Below are 27,637 nucleotides of genomic sequence, written 5' to 3'. Positions count from 1 at the left end.
TGTCTTGTCATCACCTCACACTAGTGTCCAAGCAGGCAGGCAGAGGCCTGGCCGCTGTAAGTGAAAGCGTTTAGCCTTGAAATGATGAGCACAGGCAGCTTTCTAGCTATTTAGAGAAAAATAACAAAATACAGACAAAGCTTTTAATTTTATTAATTCTTACGTAACCTAGAGCCAACTACTTAAAACATATTTTGCTTTAAATTGACTAAAAAGCTTTAATACGCAAAAAACCATTAATACATATATTCAGATGTGTCATATATATATATATATATATATATATATATATATATATATATATATATATATATATATATATATATATATATATTCTAAACTAATGGGCTATTTTATCTCTCTCCCAAGGTTAAAAACTCAGCATTTGCATTTCTTAAGACAATGGCCTGTGCTCCGTGTCCTTGACTGAAGTTTTAAGCTTAGTAGCAAGAAGAGAGACAGGCTGCTAGCAAGCAAAAAGCCAGCAGCCTTTATGCTAACAAATAAATGAGTCCTTTTAAGCTACTTAGAAATAAAAAATCGGGAGTGGTCTCTGCTAGACTTTCTCATATACTCAGATATGAGGATGGATATTTGAGGAGTAAACCCCAAGACAATTATTTTATTTTAATATCATGTACATTAAAGAACCATCAACAACAAATCAAATCAAATTAATAATATATTGCGCAATTATTATAAAAGTAAAGTTGAGTAAATCAGACTCTGTAGCTGCATGAATAAAAGGTAAAGTGCCACTTCCGGTTATCGTAAATAGCCCAAAAGTTTACAGAAATGTATGTTTTGTACCTAATACTTGTATGTAAAATTTGGTTGACCTAAGTGAAAGTGTACTCAGGTTATTATGTTTACATGCACACACACGCACACACACACAAGTACACACAGACAGGCAGACACACAGACATAATCCCAAAAATGGTATTTTCAGACTCAGGGAGGTGTAAAACATCAAGATTCATCAAAATCTCGACATCGAATCTTTAGGCGATTACAATACTTACCTATATTTCATATACAAGAAAGTAAAAATATAAGCCTATGTTTTTAATAATTCTAAAACTAATGATTAATAGGACACTGACCCCTAAATATAAATTTTCTACACCTTCAAAACTTGACTTGATGTTATTTTGGAGAAACAATGTGGATAGGATTGGCAAGCTTTGTTGGGATGAATGATCTGTTCTTGTTAATATTTTCTTTTTTTTTTTAATTTTATTAATTTTATTGTAATCATTCATATAAATCGATCAATTTTTACAAAAAATAGGACTGAAAAACAAGTTGACCCCCACCCCTGAAAGAGAGAGCATGGCCAATGGGGTAAAACTTAAGGCTTGTAGACATACCTAAATTGATGAGTTTAATAGGCCAGTAGAGATGAATAGAGAAGAAAAAGAAATGCGGAGATAATTGCTTTCTCGTTGCTTTAAGAGCTTATTCTAAAATTTTATTGATTATATCCTGCCAGGTTTTTAAAAAATTCTATACAGATCCTTTAACTGAATATTTGATTTTTTTCAATTTCAAATAGTATAAAACATCGGTTTCCCACTTAAAAGAGGAGAGTTAGGATTCTTCCAGTTTAGCAAAATAAGTCTGCGTGCCAATAGTGTAGTAAAGGCGATCACAGTTTGTTTGTCCTTCTCCACTTTAAACCCATCTGGAAGAACACCAAACACAGCTGTTAATGGGTTAGGAGGGATTGTGACCCCAAGGCTGTCTGAAAGGCACTGAATAATTTTGGTCCAAAATGATGTTCATTTGGTGCAGGCCCAAAACATGTGACCCAGTGAGGCTGGGACTTGATTGCAGCGTTCGCAGGTTGGATCTTGCCCTGGAAACATTTTGGACAGTTTTAGGCGAGACAGATGTGCTCGATAAATAATTTGGGGTTGAATAATTGTATGCTTTGTGCATGTGGAGCTCGAGTAAAGTCTCTGCATTGCTACTTTCCACTCCCTTTCTGATATATTGATTAAGAGATCTTTTTCCCATTGTCCTTTTTGATCTTTGAAAGGGAGAGACTGTAAAATAATTTTATATATTTTCTTTAATGTTGTAATGTGCAAAAGGTCCAAAAGTGAAGCAAAAATTGTTTTGAGGAAACAACATTCATCATAAAAGCCTTATATGAGGAGCAGTATCTCTGGTTCCATGCAGGTTTATCCACGTGTGTGTGACTGCAGCTCTACACTTGGGGTGATGTAGTGAGTCAGTGATGGGGGCTGTACTCACAATCTTATGCTTTATACTCCAATTGGCTTGCTACCCTTTACTGTACAATATATAACAGTAGCTGTGAGCCTTCCAACCTGCTAATCCAGATCAGGTTCACAGAAACTATTACCCAGCCCGTCACTATAGTGTGCAAGGTGGGAATCAGTCCTGGATGGGGTGCAGTCTATTTTAGGGTAGACTCAAGCACACACCTCACACTCAGCCATATTCGGCCAATTTAGAGTCATTGGTGAAACCCGGGGAGGAAACAGAAGAAAACTCACAGAGACGAGGGGACTGGGTGTAAATTGCTCAGTGCTGAGGGTGTGATTCAAACCTGGAGGTCTGAGAGCTAACATCTGTTCCGTAGCGTCTTTTATAATGTGGGCTATTCACGTTCTTTACCATTGTTTTCAAATTTCTGTGCACCCAGACAGTAAGGCTCCTCATATAAACCTTCCCTGAGAACAGTTTCACAGCAGTTTAAAACATAGTCAGCTTCAGACCTTGAGTCCATTGTAACCAAAGTGCAGCCATGTCTTAATGCAGATAATTATCAACAGCTCTATACAGTGGTGAGTTTCTTTTAATCTGTTAATCAAAACAAGAGTAGGCATAAATGGCAGGCTCCCACCCTGCACCTTCAATTAATACATGGATCTCGCAGGCTTTAAGTGATGCCGGTGTTAGAGTTATAATTGAAACCTAATCAGTGACCCATTTCTGTAACACACTGAATGACTGAATCAATATTAAGCAGCAAAATGGAAAATATTACTTATTGCAGTGGCACAATAGAAAGCTGGCAGCCAGTAGTCACAAAGCTGCGTTTCTGAAGGCTTCACATGAATTCAATAATAGGGGCTCCATAGCATGTGCTTAATTGGTATGCTTTTCAAAAGCTCTTGATAAAATAGGCCTCTATAAAAATGTAAACCATCAGACCAGCAGCCGAGTGCAAGTAATTGAAAGTAAAAACAGTTAAGTAAAAAGTCTCTGGGTATATAAAGGGCCTCACCACCATGTTAGAATAACACGCTGATTAATGGTGCCAGGATCGTTGATTCTCTCTTCCCTTTGATCAGTCTGGGACCTGCAGACTGAGCTGAGGTGAGGTCAGAAGCCATTGAAGGTGTCATGTGAGTTACTCCAGGGGTCCCGGCCCCTGGTGTGTTTGCTCTGGTCAGGTGAAACTAAGGTGTGGAAGGTGTTATATACTATACTAAGTGGATTGTCTGCACAAAGTACTATTTATGTAGTCTAGAAACTTGTGAATGAGCTAAGTAAAGAATAGTAAAACACAAAAAAAAGCAAGCAGACGTGAAAAAATTGAAAATAAATTTCTAAATTACACTGTCAAGTTGCTATTCAGTTTTCTGGAGTGACGGCCTGGTGCGTGTAATAATTTATTTCTATCAATGGGTTTCCAAAACAATGTAAGTTAGAACATACAGATAGAATTGTATTTGTCCCTAGGGGAAAATTTAGCTTAATACAGCAACTCTTTAAAAAAATAAATGCATTAATCTGTAGATTAATATAATATAATATAATATAATATAATATAATATAATATAATATAATATCCATTCATCCATCCATTATCCAACCTGCTATATCCTAACTATATCCTAACTTCTAGGACCCTGAGCTTTTTACAGTATGGGCTTACACAGCTAGTAATATATATACAGTATACACACACACACTGTGGTCTGAACACACACCAGAATGACTAAAATGGAAGAATATTAAAAAGAAAGAAAACGTTTGACGTGGCAGTCCCAGTCACAATGATGTATTATACAGATGTATTGCAGTTTGTATAAAGGAGCCCCCGTCGTGTTTCTTCACCCACTTCCACTGAGTAATTTGTTGTCTGAAGTCAGTTTTGTCTTCATTCATTCCTCTGCTATGACCTCCAGAGGTCCAGATTGTGTCCCATAACTGAGCTTGCGCATTTAATTAGCGTGTTGATTTCTTAAAGTGAAGTTACCTGCCCAGAACACCACAACTTAGAAAATCACACTGACCATGTAAGAGTTATAGAGGATGTGATGGATGTCACTTTCCACATTAATGGAGCGCAGTCACCTAAGGAAAAACAGCTTGTTGTGCTCTTTCTTATAAAGTTCCTCTGTGTTCTGAGACCAGTCCAACCTGTCCTCAATGTGCACCCCCACGTACTTGTAGGAGTGGACCACCTCTACATCGACTCCTTGCATAGTGAGCAGGTATAATTATTGTGTTCAATAAGCACACGAATACCCAATAAAGGAATTACTGGACAACTGTAATTAAATATAAGCTATAAATTGGAATCAACCAATCAACTAACCCTAACCCTACAACACCGTACCAGATCATGAGATCCATTTAATAAAGTCAGTATGAAAAACAGAAGAAATAAAGGCACGTTGAAAATGTGATATGTGTAACTGGACTGAAGCCCAGACTGGAGGAAGCCCCCATTGAGATGCCAGTAGTAGCATTTATCAAGGACAAAATAATTCCACAGGAGAACCAGAGATGAAAGATGAACCAGAAATGAATGAAATGTAATTGATTTGCAGAACGTTGACCTTTTAAATATCATCACTTTCTCTGTACATTTCTAATTCAGACTTCTGTAGGCCTACCAGGGTCCTACAGCCACAGCGTTTTCCATTTTTAACTTTGACATCTGCCGCCCTGTTGTCTATTTAGTCATTGCTTCCTGAGCCCATTATGACCTTCCTCTTCTCCTCTTGTTTATCCATTTTTGTCTTTTTTGTTACAGGGTTGGGGGAAGCCTACGCTCATTCTGTCAGATTTGGGTGTAAGGCAGGCACCAGAGTTGGATCTTATGCCACTTCATCACAGGGCACATAGGGCTAATGTTGCTAAAGACCCTAACCTGTATTTTTCTTGAATATGGGAGGCAATTTACTAAGCACTGTAGTACCACCAAGCACATGCCAGTTAGTGAAACTAACCCATATTGTTATGTAGGCCATATGCAACATCCATCACAAAGCATATTTTACATTATAAAGTTCATACAACCTGGAGCCTGTTGGTGCAGCATGTAGCGTAAGGCAGGAGCCAATCCTGGAAAGGATGTCAGTCCACTGTATGACACACTCACACGTCACCAACCAGTGTAGAGATGCCAGTTAACCTTTGATATATATATAAAAAAAAATAAAGCACTTGGGGAAACCTCATAAAGACATTAAGGGAATTAAACTGAGATCTCGTGATCTGAGGGGCTGCCACACTCACCACCCTTCACTGAATTATTTAAAAATCCTATAAATATGGCTAAATATCACTTTTTCCTAAATAGAATCTTGAAATATAAATATTTTCAAATAAAAGAGATCAATGGCTCTGTAAACATTGTGTTTGACTCTGTAGGATTTGGGGGGAGTTTCATTTACTGACTGCCTCACTGCAGACAACTGACCACAGGGACGGAGAATTTTTGGAAGAAAATAGTCCTGGCTGGTGTTTTAATAAAACAGTATAGTTTACTTACAACAATTTAATTTTTCCTCTTATAATAAGAAAAGAAAATACAAACTCTGAACTGTGGGGCATTTAATTGAAAAATGCTGCTGGAAGTAAAGTAATGTGTTTAACTTTTACTATTAGATTACTGGAATTTACTGTACTAAGGTGCTTTCAAATGAGCAGCTGGCAACCGATGCAAATGATCTCCATGCAGAAGAGTCGTAAATCAGCTGCTCGAGGCGAAAATGCACGGTCTGAATGACTCACTGGTTTATTAAATGCGCTGAATTGCTTGAGTGGAAATAAACAAATAACTGCCTTGACTGACACACTCTCTTGTTTGTGCCAAAATAAATGCCACCCTGGCCGCTGTCTTGTCTTTATTAAACTCAATTTATAAACTGGAAATTGGCACGGCTGCAGGAGGAAGTGGGAGAAGCACTTCATCCCATTTTTATGGACACTTCATTTTTGTGTAGATGTTGCTTTTCTTTCAGACCACTGGTAATCTTCCTTCGTAAAATGTCAACATGTGAAATCGCAGCTGACAGAGATGTGACAATGTGCAGCTCACAGGCTGGACCAGGATGCACTGGAATTTCACATAAATACGCCACCACAAAGGTTGTGCAAAGCTGTGAATGTCCTATGTGTAGAAGCTGTGCAGTAAAACAGCTGGAACACACATCAATGAATCTTGTCAGCTTTTGGAAAACTGTTTGGGCATAATATCAAAAGAGATGGAAATTATTTACTACTCACTGTTCCCTTGGCTCCGCCCACGTAGTGGTAGACAAACTTTAAAAATCAATAAACAAATGGGTATCACTAGCTAAGCAGAGGCAAGGTACTCTCCAAAACATTTCGAGAGGTAGACCGACTCGAACAGAGGCTGGCGCACGAGTGAAGAGGGCCCTGCCCAGCTCCCCACTCCTGAGGTCACGCTTCCCCCTTCCCCACGACCCGCAGCCTCTGTTTTGGATTAGCGCAAAAATATCGCTCCTGCAAGCAAACTATAATTCTTGAGAGAAGTTGCAAAATAAACTGGAATGTTCAAGCAAATTATAGAGAAACCCTGATCTATATCTGTTAAGTAGTTCTCTTGTGAAAAGCGGACAGACGGACAGACGGACAGACAGACAGACAGACAGACAGACAGACACACGTTGGATTTTATATATATACTAGCTGTCCCCCGCGGCTCCACCCGTGTAGTAGTGAAACAGGACAGCGAGGAGGGTCCCGCCCAGCTCCCCACTCCTGACGTCATGCTTTCTCCTCCCCTCAGCCAGCAGCCACTGTCTCAGATTAGTGCAAATATATTGCTCCTGTAAGCGAATTATGATTCTTAGTGCGATGAGAGAAGTCACAAAATCAACCGGAATGTTCAAGCAAATTCTACCAAAAAACCCAATCTAAATCTGTTAATTAGTTCTCTCGTTCGTTAAAGGCAGGCAGACAGACAGACAGACAGACAGATGTTGGATTATATACATATATATATATTTATATATATATATACTGTATATATATATATCCTCTTTAATAAAACCCCTGTGTGCATCCAGTGTCCGTGTGTGTGTGTCTTCTGGTGAAGTGCGCTTGCGCGGGGCACAGCGCGACGCTTCAAAGGCCGCCTGATGCATCACACAAGACAGAGAGGGCGGGACCTATAAAATATCGCGCGGCCGATCCAATCGGATTTCTGTAAATGAGGTATGACTTAAAACAAAGGCACAAATAATCCAAACGGTACTGATTTGCGGAGACCAGCTTCCCCAAAGAGGTGGGATTTGTGTTTGTGGTTGTGCAAGTGTTCACTCTGAGGATGTCAGATTTGCAATTAAGAAGCTTGGCCCGGTAAAGTGTAAAGTGACAGTCGTTGAAGGGGTTTTCCTAAATATACGAATTTTCATGATATTACAATAGGATGACTTTTAAAACTAGATTTATTTTCACGCACATAAAATCCGTTGCTGGGGAGATACCACACATACAATAATCAAATACAAGCCAGCACGGATTAAAATACTTGCTGGGGAACTGCACAGTACTTGCTGGAGAGACGCCACAAGCACGATTATCAACTACACGCCACACATTACATCAGTTGCTGGGCAGAATCTGCTGATTGCCCACTGTTGTGACAGAAAATTAAATGCATATTACGGACATCAAAGCCAGTATTACTGTCAGAGAAAATTACAAGCATTTTACGGAAATCCAAACCAGTATTACTGCAAGAGAAAATTAAAGGCATACAATACGGTGACGCATATTACAGCCACATACAAGGCAGTATTACTGTAACAGAAAATATTACGGACGTAAAAGCCTATATTACTGTGACTATCTACTAACAACATGACACACAAAAAAGAAGAAAAAGAAAATGAGCATCAGAAAAACGCTAAAAGAGAAAGACTCAGAAGAGCAAATAGATCTATAGAAGAGCAGGAAAATGAGCGTAAAAAAAATTCTCTAAGAGAATGCACTACTGTTATAGCGCCCGTTATTGTGACGGGCTTAATGTCTAGTATATATATATATATATATATATATATATATATATATATATATATATATATATATATAGGTAAGACCTAGGTACTGTGTGGTGGATAGCTGGAGTCAGAGCGCCTAGAGAAATGCGTATTAGTTGTCTACGTAACGCCAGGGTATTCAATTTGGCTTTAAATGTTGATGCCATCCCCATAAGCACTTAGCAGCATTTCTCTTTTCATACAGTGCCTCCCATTCGATTACAGGGGGTCCTTATTTGTGCAGCATTGCTATGTTCAGGGCGGCAGTTGTGGCAGAAGGAAGGTGAATGGCAGGTCTGCGCACTGTGAGACTGATGTTGTTGCATGGCTGAGCAAAGAGTAATTAAGCTTCTAGTGGCTGAACAATGTTGCTTTGAACACAAAACCAGTAATCGAGCCATGACGAGTCTCATCCTCTGATGCTTTTGGTGGCCACAACCCATATTCTGCTTTACATGACACTGCTTTGTATTCTGTGAAAACACTTTTTTAAAATGTCATTTGTCAAGGAGGCCAGGGCACCTACCCGCTGCCAGGAGTTTCCTGCCATTCCTTGATGATAAATTTAATTCTTATGGCCTCCTTGTAGAGTGCTTTCAATATGGAATGCAGGGAATTTCTCACATAAACTGTGTTATTATTGGTATCGATACTGAAGTCATACATATTTAGTAAGGATCCCAAACTACACTGCAAAAAAATTAAATCTTCACCAAGTGAAAAGTATTTAAATCATGACATTAAATCTAGTTTTCCTTATTGGAGGAATTATTGACTTATCCAGAAATGTGTATTTATGATTGTTTAGCTTACCTTAAGAAATCTTGTCACATACATTTTTGCTAAATATAAACAAAACAACTTCCATTTAAAGTTTTTTTGCAGTGTACGTGAGGTACAGAAATGTGGAACTGGTGTAGGGCTTGTGAACCAACTTGTTGCTGGAATACAAACTGGGATTTACTCGTGATGTTCTCTGTTGAAAGGCTGGCTGCTTCATGGGAACTCTGACTACAAACTGGCCAGCATGTCTCAAGTTTGTCTGCTGCAACTGTCTGTGAAATGAATGGCCTTCTTGTTGTGTGCCCACTCAGTTTTCTATTTACCATAACCTAGCAGGCTCAAATTGGCTTAAATCTAATCGACATCTCAGGGCCTAGAGTGCCTTGTATGCAGCATCAGGCAGAAGGCAGGAACCGGCCCTGTACAAGCCCCCCGTCCTTTACAAGACCCTGTCACAAATACTACATTCACAGAAAGCCAGTTTAGAGTCCCCAAACCAGCACTGGTCTTTGGTGCAGGGAGAGGAGTAACTTGAAAAGATGACGTAGACGTAGGGGAGACTTCACTTTGGCTACGTTCACATTACCAGCCTGAAGGGACTCAAATCCAATTATTTGCCTTAATGTGACACAAATCTAATGTTTTCAGGCCTGTGTGTGCACAGGATTTTGAGTGTTTTAAATCAGATTAGAGTCACTTTCATTTGTCATCCTAAATTGGATACGAATCCTCTTCAATGAGAACAGTGAAATCGGAATTCATATGTTTTTTGCCAATATGCATGGGCTGAATGCTGTCATCATCACCCAGCACTGGCAGCCGGGTAAAAAAAACAGTGGAAAAGAGTTACAGCTGTGACAACAGTCACAGTCCCACCATTGCTGGCTCTTTCTTTGTACCCACACATCTTTAGGTGTAGTAGTGCCAGCAATAGCTACGAAAACAGCAAAAGCAAGCTGGCCGGCCTTTTTTCACCTTCTCAGTCTAAGCATTTACAACTGACAGACTGTTTGCCATCCTCTGGAGATAAATGTGATGCCTATTCTAGCTACTAGCATATCTTTTTTGTCAGTTGTAATATGATGAGTCGTCTCACAAATATAATGTTTTTTTGTTGTTGGTGACACAGATGACTTGAGCACAAACAAATCAATGTGCGCATGCATGCCAATTCGGAGGACAGTTGCGCTCACATTACACTTAGATACATGTCACTTGTGTCTATGAATGTGAACCGTCAAGACAGGCAAATCCGATCTGAGCAAAATATCAGACCTGGGTAATGAGGCTTATAATGTGGACATAGCCATAGCCAACAGCTCCATCCTTGAGGTGGTAGTGATAACCACTGTGGCACTCGCTATAACAATTATCTTTCTTTTATTTATTTACTAGACAGAGAGCCCGTTTCGACAACGTAAGATGAAACGGGCACGAGTGGAATAGTAATAAGTATAAGCACCACAAACCTGATATAGATGTATTGAATGAATGCGTAATTAGGCCTCGCGCTGTACTCGAAATCGCCTTTCAGACCTCTAGAGCTTTAATCGAAGTCGCCTATCTCTTTGAATTTTCGCGGCCGTAATTCCGCCGCCTGCCGCGATGTCGGTCTCGTAAGGTTTTTCCGCCAGCTGCGCAGAAGGCGACTGCGCATTCGGCTTCGGACGGACATGAGTGAGTGAGTGAGTGAGTGAGTGAGTGAGTGAGTGAGTGAGTGAGTGAGTGAGTGAGTGAGTAGGCTGGTGAATTATATATAAGATTTATTTACTAGGGAGTTCCCCCTTGCTTGCTTCGCTCGCCAACCCCCCAGTTCTGCACTACGCTCCAGCCACTTCGCATATCTCTGCCACTCGTATTGTGAAGAGGGGTCTGAACGCACCCCTAGGAGACGCGGTCGCTCCTCCGGAGCCCCCTCTTAAATGGTGATACAATGGGAAACAAATACAGTTTTTTTTTTTTTTTTTAACGTCCTTTTTGCCCAATCAGCTGCTGGCTTGCTGCTGCTGCCGTGCCGTGTGATCTGCATCTCATGCAGCACTTCGAATATTTAAAATCCTGTACAGCGGCTATCCTACTCTTTGTCTGTTTATTTCTGGCCCCAGGCGTGGTTAAATCTTTTGGCACAAAGTCTCGTCTCATGGGACATGAGTTCTTGATATTTTTTAGTGTATATTTTAAAAACGAAATAAGAATCTGAAAATCTAACAACAGGCGGCACGGTGGCGCAGTGGGTAGCGCTGCTGCCTCGCAGTTGGGACACCTGGGGACCTGGGTTCAATTCCCGGGTCCTCCCTGCGTGGAGTTTGCATGTTCTCCCCGTGTCTGCGTGGGTTTCCTCCGGGCGCTCCGGTTTCCTCCCACAGTCCAAAGACGTGCAGGTTAGGTGGCTTGGCGATTCTAAATTGGCCCTAGTGCATGCTTGGTGTGTGGGTGTGTTTGTGTGTGTCCTGTGGTGGGTTGGCACCCTGCTCAGGATTGGTTCCTGCCTTGTGCCCTGTGTTCGGATTCAGCGGGTTGGAAAATGGATGGATGGATGAAATCTAACAACATCACATTAAAGTTCAATAAATTCTGAACCGAATGATACAAACTATATATGTAAGTTTTAAAATAAGCCGATTTAAAGCGTGATATAAAAAGTCACATAAAATCGTTACTCAAAATCGTTGCACTTTTAGGCTTAGGATTTTATATATAGAGAGTAGATTTGTTTATTTACGAAAATGTCCCGTTTGCACAGATACAGATATTAAAATCCTACATTCCACTTTTGACTGCCTTTTCCTGACAGGGTCACAGCTTAAATAAGAAAAAAGCACAAAGGAGTTCTGCTTTACAACAGGCGTCCACATGCAAGGCTTGAAATTAACTGGAAGAATTTCTCTTTTTATTGGCTCCCATTGTCTTTAATCAGTGGCCTTCATATCCATTTCTTTTCTTCATCTCTTTCATTGAGTAAAAACCGCTTCTCTTAGTGCATAATGCATTATTTCTCCCATTGTCGTTCAGGTCACTGTATTCAGCTCCTCGAGCCTGTAACTATTGCTCAGTAAAATGGCTTACGTTTTTAGAATGCCATAAAGGCTTAAACAATTATTCATACTGGAGCTGCCTCTGTGTTATCTGCTCTTGAGCCTGTTTTGAACATATTGCACTGGATTTGTGCTCTCCTATCACACATACAAGGAGCCAAGCTGTAAAAAGCCATGCGGCCGCAGTCTTTAGGCCATGCAGGGTACGCAGGCCAGCATATCCCACAGTTCACTTGCTTTCATTTACAGCAATTATTGCTGCTTTCATTGTATTCCTGTGTGAGTTATAGAACACCTTGTGATATTTATTATTTTTTATTATGTTCTTTTCATTTGTTTTATTACTACACATTCAATTATGATTGTATTTATATGTTTCTGAGTATTATATTTTTGTCAGCTGTGTCAGGAGACATGCAAGGACAAATTTCATTGTATTAGGTACACATGACAATAAACTCAATTTGCCTTGAATTCATTATAATGGCTGGGAAAACACCAATAGCAAAAAAAAAAATCAATGTAGTGTTCTGTGATGGCACTTTTTAAAAATGTTGATTGATTAATCCTTTCTGGTGGCCTTTGTCTTGTTTTGTACACCATGAGAGGAGTGTGACATTCTCGGTCTGACTATGACTAGCAGGCAAGCAGCCATACCACCTGCACTTCAGAACAGGTCATCCACCTGAAGCCAAGCATGTTCGGGCCCGGCCAGTACTTGGATGGGAGACCATCTAGGACAGGGGTGGCAAACTCCAGTCCTGGAGGGCTGCAATGGCTGCAGGTTTTCATTCTAACCCTTTTCCTAACCAGTGACCAGTTTTCACTGCTAATTAACTTCTTTTTACCTTCATTTTAATGGCCTTGTTTTTAAGAATTCAGTGCTCTGAATTAATTATTTTCTTCATTAAATGACAGCCAAACAGAAATCAAATATGAAACAAGTCAATAGTTGACCAGCTAAATTGGGGCTTCAAACTCCAACTAATTTCACTCCAACCAGTTTCTTAATGAGAAGCCAATTCTTGCTGTTAATTAAACTCGTTATTTAATTCTATGTCTTGTTGCTGCTCTCATTCTGACACAGCAGACATTTCCATAACTGTTGATTTTCTGTTTTTTCTAAGAATACCAAGGTCAACATGTGTTGGTGAGCTGAGAGATCAACCTTACTGAGACCTTCACCTTTCTTTATTTTCAGATATTGTGTGATGGGCACGGGTGAGCTGGCCATGTGGCACCTTGTTTTGTGTCTCATGATTGTTTGGCAGTTAATTAAAGAAAAAGAAACAACTAAGGGGCCTGAATCAAGTTAATTAAAATTAAGACAAAAGAATTTAATTAGCAGCAAAAACTAATGAAGAAGATGGTTAGAATGAAAACTTGCAGCCACTGCGGCCCTCCAGAATTGGAGTTTGCCACCCCGATCTAGGAAAAGCTTGGATTGCTGCTGCAAAAGGTGTTGGTGAGGCCAGCAGGGGCCACTTTCCCTGTGATCTGAATGTGGATCCCATTGCCATAGTGCAGTGACGGGAACACTGTGCTGTAAAAATGACACTGTCCTTCAGATGAGACATAAAAGCAAGGTCCAGACTCTCTGTGGTCTTTAAAAGATCCTTGGGCATCTTTCGATAAAAGTAGTGTGTATCCCGATGTACTGGCTAAATTACCCACCACAGCTTCATCCATTCCGGCCCCCTCATCATCCCCTGTCTCTAACTGGCTATCTCCCTAACACCTTCACCTCCTAACTGCTAATGTGTGTTGAGTGTACTGGCCCAAAATGGCTGCCATCGCATCATCCCGGTGGGTGCTACACATTGGTAATGGTTGGAGTGCCTCTCCCCCATCTATAAATGTAATTAGTTATTATAATTACTATAATTAATCCTCATTTTGTATCGCACCATTGGCAGCATTCATCATTTCCGGGGTTTTTATATTGGAAATAAGACTGCAAATTCAATAATTAGCCTTCTGAAACAGACTTATAATAAGCAAGTGTATCCTGTTATTGACTGGCATTCCTTACAGGGTTGGTTCCCGCCTTGTGTAAATATGTAACTACTATGACCCTGAACTGAATAAAGCCAGGGGCACATTACACGTCCTCTAGCCAGTGGGGGTGCCAGTTGTTGGTCGCATCACCTGACGATGTCAATTTGAACAGCTTCAAATCACAGAGGATGTCAAATTAGATGACTCCATGACGCGTTTTGCATTTCCAAAATATCATAAGTTTGCCCCCCTCTCTCTGACAACCAATAGCATATGCTGCATGACCACACCAGTGCTGTGTGAAAAAATTCCAGGTTCCACAGGTTTAACAACTTTAAAAATAAAAATAAATTAACAAACAATGAAGACACACTAATATGCTTGTCGTGCGTTCTTGTATGGATGTTATCATCCAGTTGACGCTCGGAACCGGCCAACTCTATTTAATTTCAAAAGCAACAGGGGCGCAGTGGTGCTCAAACATAAAGAATGCTGGCAGTCACCTCCGGTGGTCCTTCCGAGTGTCAACTGAATGATAACATGCATACAAGACCGCAAGATCACTTCCCACCCTACCCAGAAGGTTACCCATGAGGGTTGATTTCACCCTACCGTGTTTTTAGTTGACCAATGAGAAACGTGTAACAAGTTTCATGAAAATCACTCCAGCTGTTCGGAAGGACTTTTATATATATATTGATTGCAATAATTTTTAATTTTACATGTTTTTAATGTAATTGAATTCCATATTACTGAATAGTATAACACCGAAAATGAACCAGATCCACTTCTCCAGTGCTCATTCGTCACCAGTCACACACGCACAAGGATCACATTTCACTTGAGTTGTTGAAAGTATTTTGCAGACAAAGTCATTGCAAGAAGAACATCTCATCGTTGTCATACCTACATAAGTACCCGCATGGTTTACCAAATGTACCATATGGAACTTGCAACTGTACATCCACTCATAAAACCAGCTGGGGGAACACTGGAGGGAAACCATTGCGACACTGTACTTGTAAGATTCAAGATTCTTTATTTGTCACATACATAGTTATACAGGATACCACTCAATGAAATGCATCCTGATCTCAGCAGCGTAGCGAAGTGGGGGCGGCTGGGGCGGCCCGCCCCGGGCGGCACTTTTAGGGGGCGGCAAAATTTCACAATAAATAATAATAATATCTTGTAAAAATTTGAACCTAAATAAGGGGGCGGCGGAATTTTCCTCCGCCCCGGGCGGCTGACACCCACGCTACGCTACTGCCTGATCTGCTTATCAAAACTGTGCAAAGTTAGAAGAATATCCGTTAGATTAATAAAAAGTCCTAGATTGAAAGATAACAGTAAAATAGGACATAAATAAATAAGTAAAACTAAGTGAAATAAAGTAGAATTAAGTGGTAAAGTGTAATAGTGTAGCGATGATTGTGCAAAACCAATGCTAGACAGGTACATAATGTTAAAGGACAGACTAATTTCCAAAACAAGGTAACAGGTAGACAGCATGGTACAATTACAGTCCAGTCTAAGTATGTGGAGGATCATGGATGAGATGGCATGTTCTGATTTAACAGTCTTATGGCTTGAGGGTAGAAACTCCTTCTGAGTCTCTCTGTCCTGGCCGGGATGCTATAAAACCTTTTGCCTGATTTTAACAGATGAAATAGGCTATTGCTGGGATGAGAGGAGTCTTTGATAATCCTGAGAGCTCTGGACCTACATCTTCTGGTGTAAATGTCCTGCATAGATAGTAGAGCTGACCTGCAGCAGCGTTCCACTGCACAGATCACTCTCTGTAGGACTTTATGGTCCTGAATACAGCAGTTTCCAAACCAGGATGCAATGTTCTGTGTCAGGATACTTTCCACAGCGCCAGAGTAGAATGTCTTTAGAATCCCCAAAGAGACCCCAAACTTCCTAAGCTGTCTGAGATGGTAGAGTCTCCGCTTTGCCCTTTTGGTCTGAACTTGGATGTGTTCAGACCATGTCAGGTCCTCAGAGATGTGAACCCCCAGGTATTTAAAACTGTTCACCCTGTCCACTGTAGTCCTGTTAATGATGACGGGCTTTTAGTCCCACTGCTGTCTCCTGCTGAAGTCCACCATCAGCTTCTTGGTTTTGTTGACGTTGAGCTAGAGGCAGTTTTCCTGACACCACAATGTCAGGTTTGCAAATTCATCCATGTTGGCCGTCTCATCGTTGTTTGCAATGAAGCCCGGTACCACTGTGTCATCTGCAAACTTCATGATAGTGTAGTGAATCAAGCTGAGGATAGATAGTGCATGCTGCTGGTAGGTTCAAGTAAAAGGATGTTGGACAAAAGTAACTGAGATTGGTGTACAAAATACACCAGCTCAGGTAGTTAAGGGTTAATGGAGGCTTATACTGTAAAGCATTGCGTTTCGGTTGTTATTCACAGAACAGCTGTTTTTAAATTAAGACTAGACACTCCTGGCCCCATCTTTCTTTCTAACTTTTCATAAAGCCATGCCATGTTTAATGTCATGGGGGGCAATTGTCCTGTGTTTCCTGGAAATGAACAGACCCCAGTTGGGAGCACACCCATCTACATGGTTCTTCATTTCACTCACCATTGATTTTCTGTGGTATTGCTTGAGATGCCATGTTTTGTCTGGCTCATTGTGTTGAGATAACAGAGTAGATTATTTGGAGCAGCTATGGGTGTAACACAGTCAGCAAGCCATCCACACTTAAGCACCCAGAACTGACAGAATCAGAGGAACCCTAACCTTGCTGGGACTGGGAAGGAAAATCTATAAGGCTTTGGGTAAAAATGCCTGACTGCCTTCTGCACCACTACTAGTCAGAGAATAAGTCTCTCTATCGATAAAAACAATCTGTCCCAATGTGTTGCACAAATTGATCTGGAGGCAGTACAATATTAAGGAGGAGGATAGTGGGTCATGAGACAAAGCCCCTGTACATCTGTAACAGGGAGTCTTCTATCAAGCAAAATAATAGACACAGAGATGAGTGTAGCAAATCCATTTATTTAGGAGTGTAGAGGCTTTTCAGCTTGGAAAAGAGCAGAGACACCCCTCTTGGGGCACACCTGCAGACTCTTCTTAGAATTTTCTTGTCATGTACATATACAATATTCACATTGACATTGTTGAAGGGGTCTGCATCATCAGCAACATCAAGCAGCCACTCAGGTCAGCCTTTGCTAGGCTTCTGCTTGTCCATCATATTTGTTCAGGCACTAAGTGTTTCTTCTTTCTGTTCTCCTTTTTTGACATTTAATTTCTACTGGTTGTAAATAGTCCCAATTGCTGTTTGTAAGTAGCCATATATGAATCAATACAGGCCATTTATGTGTTTGCTATCCTTGCTTCATGAAAAATCCTGTCCCTGGCAGAGTGTGGGCTTTCTGAGATTAATCACAGGTGTGACCAAAAATGGTCTAAGGAAGGACAACAGGTTAAAAAAGCAAAAGCGTCATAGGGGGTGTGAAGGCTAGCTCATCTGGTCTGATCTCACAGAGGATCTACTGTCACGCAAATTGCTGAAAACAAAATGCTGGCTGTGAGAGAAAGGTGTGAGAACACAGAGTGCATCACAGGTTCCTGTGTATGGGCCTGTGTAGCTGCAGATCAGTGAGAGTGCATTGTCACATTATATATACCTGTACATAAGTGCATAGATTTTTTGGCATTTCCAGTTACACAGTAATGTTAAATTTCTATTGTTATTCATTTCACATGCAGAGAGACATTGGGTGCTGTACAGCCTGCTTCAAAGTCCTGCTGGACTGATATCAGTGTCGTCAGGCACATTTACTGTTTATCTTGTACTGAGAACTGAAAATGAATTCTCCTGTGGCTCTTCTTTAAAAACTCACTTAACAGCAGTTCTTCTCACCTTCTTTTAACTCAGAGCGGTGGTACACCATTTAGTTTATCTGTCTATCTGTTATCTTAACACACTTACTGTATCTAGAGCAGGGTCATGGGGCAACTGGAGCCTATCTCAGCTATCATTGGGCACAAGACAGGAACAACTATTGGACATGGCGGCAGTCACACTGTTTAGTTTGAATACATATTGTACAGTTCATCTTTCTGTGAATATAGCAGCCATTTCTTCCACCCTCACATGACCAGTGTTTTTGTACCTGAGAGTGACACACACCGCATACAGCCGGCGGCAGTTCATCGTTCACTTTTACCACTGGCCCGGTGATGTCTGTGAATTCCAAAGTATAATCTGGTTTTATAGGAAGGTGTTTCCTTTGCCACAGGTTATGTTTTATTTTTAACATGTGTCGATTGTTCTCCAGATACACATTTCTACATTTAACAGGGGTCTTTCTAGGAGATTTTTCAGCTATAGAATTTTATTCAGCTTAACCACAGGGTTGCTGTCGGTGAGACACCAGGTTACCAAGTGCACTGTCACTCTTTGCTGTTTAAATCTCCGCCACTACTCTGAGCTCCGCCTTCAGGAAGAATTGGATTGGTTTAGAAATTAAGTGAACTGTCTAGTTGTTCCCACCCACTTTTAAACACAATTCACTTATGGTTGTCTCTAGACGTATGTATTATATGCCTGGTTCTTCAAGAGGGGGGTCAGGGTGAACACACATTAAAGAGAACCTAAACATAGCAAAGGGTCTACTAGACTGATTCCAAATGGTAAATGTTTCCATGATGCACTTGACATTATGATGCAGTGCATTGGACACCGATGTTGCATTTGAATTATTATTCATAGAAAAAAAATATACAGAAAAAACTTTTTGACCATTTGTCTCTCTAATGCACTGTGGGAACACAGTGTCGACATGAGTTTTAAAAACCAAGAAAGGCAATAGGACAGTAAACTTGCCAAATTTTAAGCAATTGCTTTGTACATTAGCTTAATGCATGCTCCGTGGCTCTCCTACATCTGTTTTTTCTAGGGCACAGATAACTAGCTTACTTAGGGCACATTGAAGAGGATTTGTGCCAGCAGTTTTGGGCACTGAAAGTTTCTTGTAGAATTATCATCTATCAAAGAGTGTTTTGCTATTGCGTATTTTCTATCCATGTTTGCTCTGTAATGCAATTTTAATAATGCTCAATATGCTCAATGCTTCATCCGATGGAAACAAATGTATTAATTGCATTGTGATACGATGGGTCCTGCCTTGAGCCCATTGCTGCCAAATAGGCTTCTGCTTCCTGTGACTTTAATAAGAAAAAAATAAAATAAAAAGCAAATGGATGTTTGAGTTTTATACTTTTAGCATATACGGGACTTGACTGAGATGCACTTGTTATCAAAAATCTGCATGCTCTTACTGATTTTTCAGATTTTTCTTGATGCTGAGACAAGAATAAGCAAAAGGCATGTGAGGCTATCATGATATTTAATAAGAACTTGTTAAAATAGCGTTTAGTTGAAAAGAAAATGGATGATTTTATGGAAATAATATATAAACGTAAAACAAAAAAAATTATAGATATGTGGACACTCTTTCTAATGGTTTTTGTATCAGTGTTCAGAGTTCATCACATTCCAAATCATGTACAAAATTAATCAGAAGCTGAACTCTTCTACAACAAAGAGTGGGATAAAACTATGTAAAGCCAAAGCATCCAGGTTACCAGCCTCCAAGCGTAAATTTGGCCTTCTGTTTCCCTTTTGTATTCTCCACTGTATTCCCACTCCTGGAATATCAGTTAGTTCTTGTCTGCCATGATCATTCAAGTTTATCCAGCCACCTTTTCTGCCCCAGAGCCATCAGACTTGCTCCTATTCTGCTTTTCTGTTAGTAATGTGCACAGTGCCCCAGACGTAGCTAAGGCCAATGGATCACTCCATCACACTAACGTGTTGTCTGACTGGTAAAGAGTCTCTTATCCTGCCCCCAACTGTACAACTGGGCAGTCAGTCGTAGTGCACATTCTGTTATAGAAAACAGCACATTGGCTAAATAAAGAGCCTATAAAAAGTATTCACCTCCTCAGAAGTTTCCACATTTTATTATACAATGTTTTTTATTGGTCTTTTTTTGACACTGAACAATAAAAACCTCCTTAATGTCAAAGTGAAAACAGATCTCTGCAAAGTGGTCTAAATTAATTACAAAAAGAAAACATAAAATCCGTGTCACACAAGTATTCACACCAATTCATACGTCACACCTAAATCATCACTGGTGCAGCCGGCTGGCTTTAATTAATTCAATGGAGATCCCCATCTGTAGTTTCAAATGGTTGTAGTCTAAATTCAACTTATCTGGAAACTTCAACATGTGGCGAGTCAGTATGGTGGCCTTACCTACACAATGGAGACAAAAGAACAGTCCGACCCATCTCCAGTGATATGAAAAGGACAAGACAAGGGATGGAGACAAGAAACTGTCCAAGTCACAGAATATCCCTTGGAGTCCAGTTAAATAAATCAATAAGAAATGGAAAGAGTATGGCACAGCTGGAAATCTGCCTACAGCAGAACAAAAACTGATTGATCGTGCAAAAAGACGATGAGTGAGGGCGGCCACCCGCAGACCATTGGGAACTCTGAAGGAATTACAGGCTGCAGGGAATGTGATTGGAGAGACTGTGCAGACAACAACTGCTGTCCGAGTGCTTCAGCAGCTACAGCTTTATGACAGAGTGGCAAAGAGAGAGCTACTGTGCCAGAAGACACATGGATCTCTCTGATGTCGGCTGGAAGAAGGTTTAGTGGTTTGATGAGACCAAAATTAAGCGTTTTAACCATCAGACTAAAAGCAATTTTTGGCATATTCCTAACACCCCAATATTATCAAAAACACACCATTCCCACCGTAAAGCAAGGTGGTGGCAGCATCATGCTGTGGAGATGCCTCTCTGCAGAAAGCTTGTAAGGGTAAAAGGAATGCAATCAAATACAAATGAAATCGTAATGGAAAAACTGGCACAGTCTGCAAGAAACCTGCACTTTGGGAGAACTTTTGTTTTCTATCGAGTGTCACACATGTATGCATGGGAGGCAGCTAGAAGGACCAAAAGAAGATAATTCCATGCCAGGCCAGGGGGTGGTGGGGTGCAGTAAACCTTTCTCTGTTATCTCTGCAGACCAGACATTTCGAAATTCTGCCTGATTCCAACGATGTCACTTCCATTTCCGGCCCTATGATGTCACTTTCCGGTTCCAGGCTCATGACGTCACTTCCGGTCATGGCCACAAGGACATCACTTCTGTTCCAGCTACAAAAACGTCACTTCCGGTTCTGGGCTCAACAACTCACTTCTGGTGCCAGCCCCCCGATGATGTCACTTCCGCCAGCCTGCTTTAAAAGCAAGACAATCTCCACTCGTATTCAGTTCTGTTTAGGACTCAACTCTGTACACATCTGTGCAACCTATTTTGCCTTTTGCAACCAGGATTCAAGTACAGTAAAACCTTGGATTGCAAGTAACTTGGTCTGCAAGTGTTTTGCAAGACAAGCAAATATTTTTAATAAATTTTAACTTGATAAACAAGCGAGGTCTTGCAATACAACTAGTACATATATGCTTTGTCTGCCAAGCGTCACGTGATCACAACTGAGCTGATGCAGATAATTTGGAATCCGTTATATCATTACAGAAGGACTTGGATAGCATACAGGCTTGGGCAGATTTGTGGCAGATGAAATTTTATGTCAGTAAATAAAGTATTAATCATAAGAAGTAAAAATGTTAGGTTTGAATACACAATGGGCGATTGGAAAATCGAGAGTACGCCTTATGAGAAGGATTTAGGAGTCATAGTGGACTCTAAGCTATTGACTTCCCGACAGTGTTCAGAAGCCATTAAGAAGGCTAACAGAATGTTAGGTTATATATATAGCACTCTGACATGTGGAGTACAAGTCCAAGGAGGTTCTGCTCAAGCTTTATAATGCACTGGTGAGGCCTCATCTGGAGTCCTGTGTGCAGTTTTGGTCTCCAGGCTACAAAAAGGAAATAGCAGGACTAGAAAAGGTCCAGAGAAGAGCGACTAGGCTGATTCCAGGGCTACAGGGGTTGAATTATGAGGAAAGATTAAAAGAGCTGAGCCTAAACAGTTTAAGCAAAAGAAGATTAAGAGATAACATGACTGAAGTGTTTAAAATTATGAAGGGAATTAGTACAATGGATCGAGACTGTGACTTTAAAATGAGTTCATCAAGAACACGGGGACACAGTTGGAAACTTGTTAAGGGTAAATTTTGCACAAACATTAGGAAGTTTTTCTTTACACAAAGAACGATAGACACTTGGAATAAGCTACCAAATAGTGTAGTAGACAGTAGGACTTTAGGGACTTTCAAAACTCGACTTGATGTTTTTTGGAAGAAATAAATGGATAGGACTGGCGAGCTTTGTTGGGCTGAATGGCCTGTTCTCATCTAGAGTGCTCTAATGATGGTTCTTCTCTCTCTCTTGCTGCGGGATTGTGGGTAATCATCTCCCATACTCAGTCTCAGTCAGCGTGCCTCACTCGTATAGTCAACATCCATACGAGCGTATACTGTCTGCAATAGCATTGTACCACGTGTGTGTGGGCATAAAGCATTTTTTAATTTTGTGTCCAAGTGTAGTGACTGTTCTGTAGTAATTGTACTGCAACAAAAATTTTTGTAGAAAAGCACCACCCGAATAAGGCTGTAGCAGTGCAAGCAATGAATCTGTTTAACAACAATGCAATGTCACATTTCCACGAAATCCTCACAAGGAGGCAAATGCAACTGTCATTAGATAGGTTCCTTGTTAAAGTCGCAAAAAAGAAAAAGATTCCAGTGAGCCAACAGATAGCAGCGATTCCGTTAGTTAGAGTGAAAGTCGTCCTACATAATAACCTTCCTCCTCCTCTCCTCTCTGTCATCTCCCTCATACCAGCCACAAATCTTTTCAAAGGTAAAGTGCAGGTTAATTTTGTTTTATGTATTTTTACTTTATATTTTGTATTAATCATTTTTATAAGAATATTTTTGGGTTGTGGAAGGAATCATCTGAGTTTCCATTATTTCTTATGGGAAAATTCGCTTTGATATACAAGTGTTTTGGATTACAAGCACATTTCCGGAACGAATTACGGTCGTAAACCAAGGCACCACTGTATACAGGTGGCTGGCCCAAACCATTTTTCGTTTGTCAAGATTATTTATTTTCACACAAGACAATGACCCCAAGCAAAAAGCCAAACCTACAAAGGAATGGCTTCAAAACAACAATGTTGGTGTCTTTTTATTGTCCTGAGAGTCCAGGTCTCAATCCAGTGGCTCATTCGAGATTGTCATGCATCCAGACAGAGCTTGAGCAGCTTTGCAAAGAAGAATGGGGAAAAATGTCAACATCCAGATGTGCAAAGACGTGATAGAAAGAGACCTGTGCACACAGACTGTCAAGGCTGTCAGGGTACATCTACTAAGTGCTGACTTGAAGGGGCTGAAAACTTACGGAGTCAATTATTTAGTGTTTTATATCTGTAATACATTTAGACCACTTTGTAGAGATCTTTAAATCCACTGTGATTCAATGTTGTATCATTTATTGATTTAAAATATTTTTATAAGCGCTTTAAATAAGTGAAATAATGTACTGGTCACCTTTGGAGAAAGTAGTGTAATCTTTTGAGCATGATGCTCACTATTTGAAGGCCTTTTTTGTGTTTTGGTAAGCCATGCTGAGGATGCCCTCTTTTCTTCACAGGGGTCTACGCCTGAGTAAAAGTCACTTTGCTTTTCTCACTTACAGATTCTCCATGGAAGGTGTACTTACCCAAAGTGGAGCCTGACAAGGCCGGAGCCACAGTGCGGGGTCTCACACCAGCCCGTACCTACCAGTTTCGGGTGTCCGCTGTGAACCAGGTTGGACGTGGCCAGTACAGTTCAGAAACGAACAGGTGCGTCTGTGTGATTTACCTTATAAAAGCTGGTGTGTGTCAAGCACCGCAGCTAAACTGAACCTGTGTTTTTGTGGAGATTCATGGGTAAGAATGTGCTATTTATTGTTATTTACCTTGGGGAATTGAGGTTTAATGTTAGTTTGTTTTGGATCAGGAAAGAATTTAGGTGCCGATTACTTCCAGAAATGTATCTTCATTTTTAGAACAAACCTTTCTTGTAGCTTTATCAGGTTTGTAATTTCACCTGCTCTGATATTTGTTTGTGTTCTTCTGAACCTCCTGACCTCCTTTATTGAACTTGGCACAAAGAGCACAAGCTGTGTACAACATTTTCTGTCTCATGAACTGAACTTTTATCTTCAGGGTTGTCGGTTCACCCAACACCAAAGTCTGAACTGTAGCAGGTTATCTTTAAAATCCACACTGAGAGCTTAGTGTACGAGTGAACAGACAAAAGTATAACAAAACCACTGGTGCCACACTAGCCCTAGGTGTGACAGGCCTTGAAATTGAAACCCCAAATTCCAGGTAGAGATGCTTTCCTTGATACAGACCTGCCAAAGCACTCTTCCTCCTCGGTTTCCCATTCTCTTTCTCTCACATACTTGGACACTCATCCATTTTCTATTCACTGAAGTGTCCATCTCCTCACTCTAAGCTGAATATCTCCCTGGCAGGTGAATGCCTTTCATTAGGGTTACTTCAACTCCTTCTTCTGAAATCACTTCTGAGATTGCGGCAGATTTATAAGGTCTCATGTCTACCAAGCCAAAGCGCACTCTGGTATCCATAGGAACAACTGCACCATGGGCCTTTTTCTTCCGTAGAAGGACCAGGTATGTAAGCTTGTTTAAAAAGGCATACTATTCACTGAACCTTACGATGAGTCCATTGCCTCATTCCAGGCTAAATAAGTCCCTGACAAGTGAATGCCTTTACACTCCTGTCTAGAATTACTCCAAGTCCTTGTTCTGAAATCACTTCTGAGCTTGAGGCTGATTTATAAAGCTTCGGGCCCGCCAAGCCAAAGTGCCCTCTGGTAGCCATTGAAACAACTGTGCCCTGGGCCTTTCTCTTCCGTAGAAGGACCAGGTATACAATAATAACAACAACATTTATTTCTATAGCACATTTTCATACAAATGATGTAGCTCAAAGTGCTTTACAAGATGAAGAAAGAAAAAATATAAAAATAAAATAAGGAAATACTAATTAACAAAGAATAAAATAAGGTCCAATGGCCAGGGAAGGCAGAAAAAAAAACAAGAAAAAACTCCAGATGGCTGAAGAAGAAAAACAAAATCTGCAGGGGTTCCAAGGCCACAAGACCACCCAGCCCCAACTGGGCATTCTACCTAACATCAATGATCTCAATCAGTCCTCATGGTTTACAGGCTTCATGTGTAAGAATTAGATGATGATGATCATGTGGACCTCTGGCCTTCAATCCATCAATGTAGGGACTGGACGTTGCCTTGATCAGGTGGTGGTGGCGCAGATCTTCACCACAGAAAACCAGAAAAAGAACAGCAGAGAAAGTAGGGATTAGGACAGATTTCAGACCCATGAAAAAAAAAGATTATTAAAAAAAAAAGATAATTAAATGCATATACACACATACAAAGTATCTTAGGGTGTACTCACACTGGCAAATTGTTCCGTGCCCGAACACATTTTTCTGCATGTAACCCCGCAGAGTCTAGCTTGTTTGGCTAGTGTGATTGCTCCATGCTTCACTTGGAAGAGGTGGGCCAGAGCACAGTTCAGTAGCATTTGGGAACAGTGTGATCACTAAACGTGCCTAAGCACAGAAAACAGACATGACGTCAATGATGTGACAAGTCAGATAGTGCAATTTTCATTTCATTCAGTACCATTTGAGTTAAAAACAGGTTTTTATTCTCACTATACACATGAACATGAATTATAATTGACAAGAAAAGCTGCAAATTCCCTTAACATCATTTGTCTCCTTAAAAATCTTTTCGTACGTGCAGCACGATTAACAGCAAACGACTGTGCTGTACACTCAATAAATCTGTAAGAGAGCAAAGTGTTATCCTGCCCTAAACAATTCCAAAAAAAACACAAAATAAAGAAAATCATTTTGACACGCATGCTGTCACTCCATGTTTAGGCTTTACCCGCAGTTGCTTGGTCATGATGAAAGCGTGCCAGGGCCCAGAATGTTAAAGCGCATTGTGAGTGCAGGCCAGTATAGTAGGGTTGGGGGACAATCTCACTTGGGCACAGCACAGAACAAGCATGTCTAGTGTGAGTGCACTCTTAAAAAGACCTCGCAGTGCAGTGTCCTGGCAGCCTAGATGAGTAGCTAGGCCTCCTGATGGTCCTGTAGGGCCTTTCTCTCACTCGCTACCTTTTACTAATGCCCCATACTTTTGTTTTCCTACAGTTCAGCACACAGACTTGTATGGCATTCTATTCGTGCTAAAACTGAATGCAATCCAAAGTCTTAACTACATTGCCGTGCAATGCATATGCATGTGGTGCATTTAATTTTGGCACAGTTCTGTCGTGCCATGATTTAAAAAACCTATCCACTAAATGATCGATTGCTTTTAACTACGGCACACAATTTTTGTGTCGGTTTAAATTGCAATACAAGAGCATACAACATTTTAATTCATGTCCATAAATCGCTTGTCATAACTAAAAGCAAAGCAAATGTATTGCATTTTGCTTAACGGCTCCTCAGAATGCATTACATTTCAATTCAAAACCTTGCATTATTCATGCTAAAACTAAATGTAATCAAATGACCAATGAGTGTTATTGGGACAAGGGGCGTCAACAGTTGGGCTAAGAGGTGTTCCAATCATAAGTGTGTTCACGTGGCACTAAAGCTGGCAAACAAGAAGGTGATAAGTCAGGGGATCTGCCGTCTCACTGAACAGGTGGAAGCTGGCGATGTAAAGGATGATTTCATTCTCTTCCATGTCATGCTGAAAAGGGCCAGTGTAATACAAGCAGCAACAGATAAAGAATTTTCAGAGGCATTCAAGAGCTAATGTTCTAATGAGCTGTACAATACGATAATGTAGATTATCATCCAGGGTCGATATACCAATATTTCTTGGAATATGCAGAGTACCAGCTATTGCTAAACTTCGTGATGTATTGATCAGGACTATCAGAAGAAGAATGGAACAACATGACATAAGGTAACTATAACACATTTAGACAACTTTACATAAGAGTAAGCTTTTTCAGTGAGACCTAAAACATACAGTACTTCTCACTGTTTCGGTGAATCACTCCTCATTCACGAGACTTATGCTTGCCACCAAAACTAAGAAATGTTTTCTGTGTGGACTGCCTCTTACTCCAATGTTTGACGACCCTTGTGCCACCTTTTGCCGTTGATTGGTTGTTTGATTACATTCCATTTTGGCATGATTAATGCGTTGTCTTGAATTGGAATGAAATATCTTCGGAACAGCCGCTCAGCAAAATGTAATATGTCTGCTCTGCATTTACTTATAACACGTGATTTGTGGACATGAATTACAGCGCAACCTGCTTTTGTATTGCATTTTCAACTGACACACAAAATGCTTTTCACTGCGGCATGTGATTGATAAATTGGTTGATCGGCCTACTTGAGCACAATATAAAGAAAAATATAAATCCACATGAGCACTGTAAGAG

The 27,637-nt window shown here is 40.5% G+C and overlaps 1 protein-coding gene across 1 annotated transcript in view; it reads left to right on the top strand.

Moving 5' to 3' along the window:
* The window catches only part of sdk1a (sidekick cell adhesion molecule 1a), a 1,749,737-nt gene that overhangs the window by 1,444,890 nt on the left and 277,210 nt on the right, over window positions 1-27,637 (top strand). Inside the window, exon 15 of the mRNA XM_051933783.1 lies at window positions 23,818-23,965. Within this exon, the coding sequence (XP_051789743.1) occupies window positions 23,818-23,965 (148 nt within the window). The remainder of the gene's footprint in view (window positions 1-23,817; window positions 23,966-27,637) is intronic.

This window comes from Erpetoichthys calabaricus, chromosome 11 (genome assembly GCF_900747795.2).
Source record: "Erpetoichthys calabaricus chromosome 11, fErpCal1.3, whole genome shotgun sequence".
Lineage (NCBI taxonomy): Eukaryota > Metazoa > Chordata > Cladistia > Polypteriformes > Polypteridae > Erpetoichthys > Erpetoichthys calabaricus.
The sequence above is the reverse complement of the archived record's forward strand: the minus strand, read 5'-3'. Positions and strand labels throughout refer to the sequence as shown.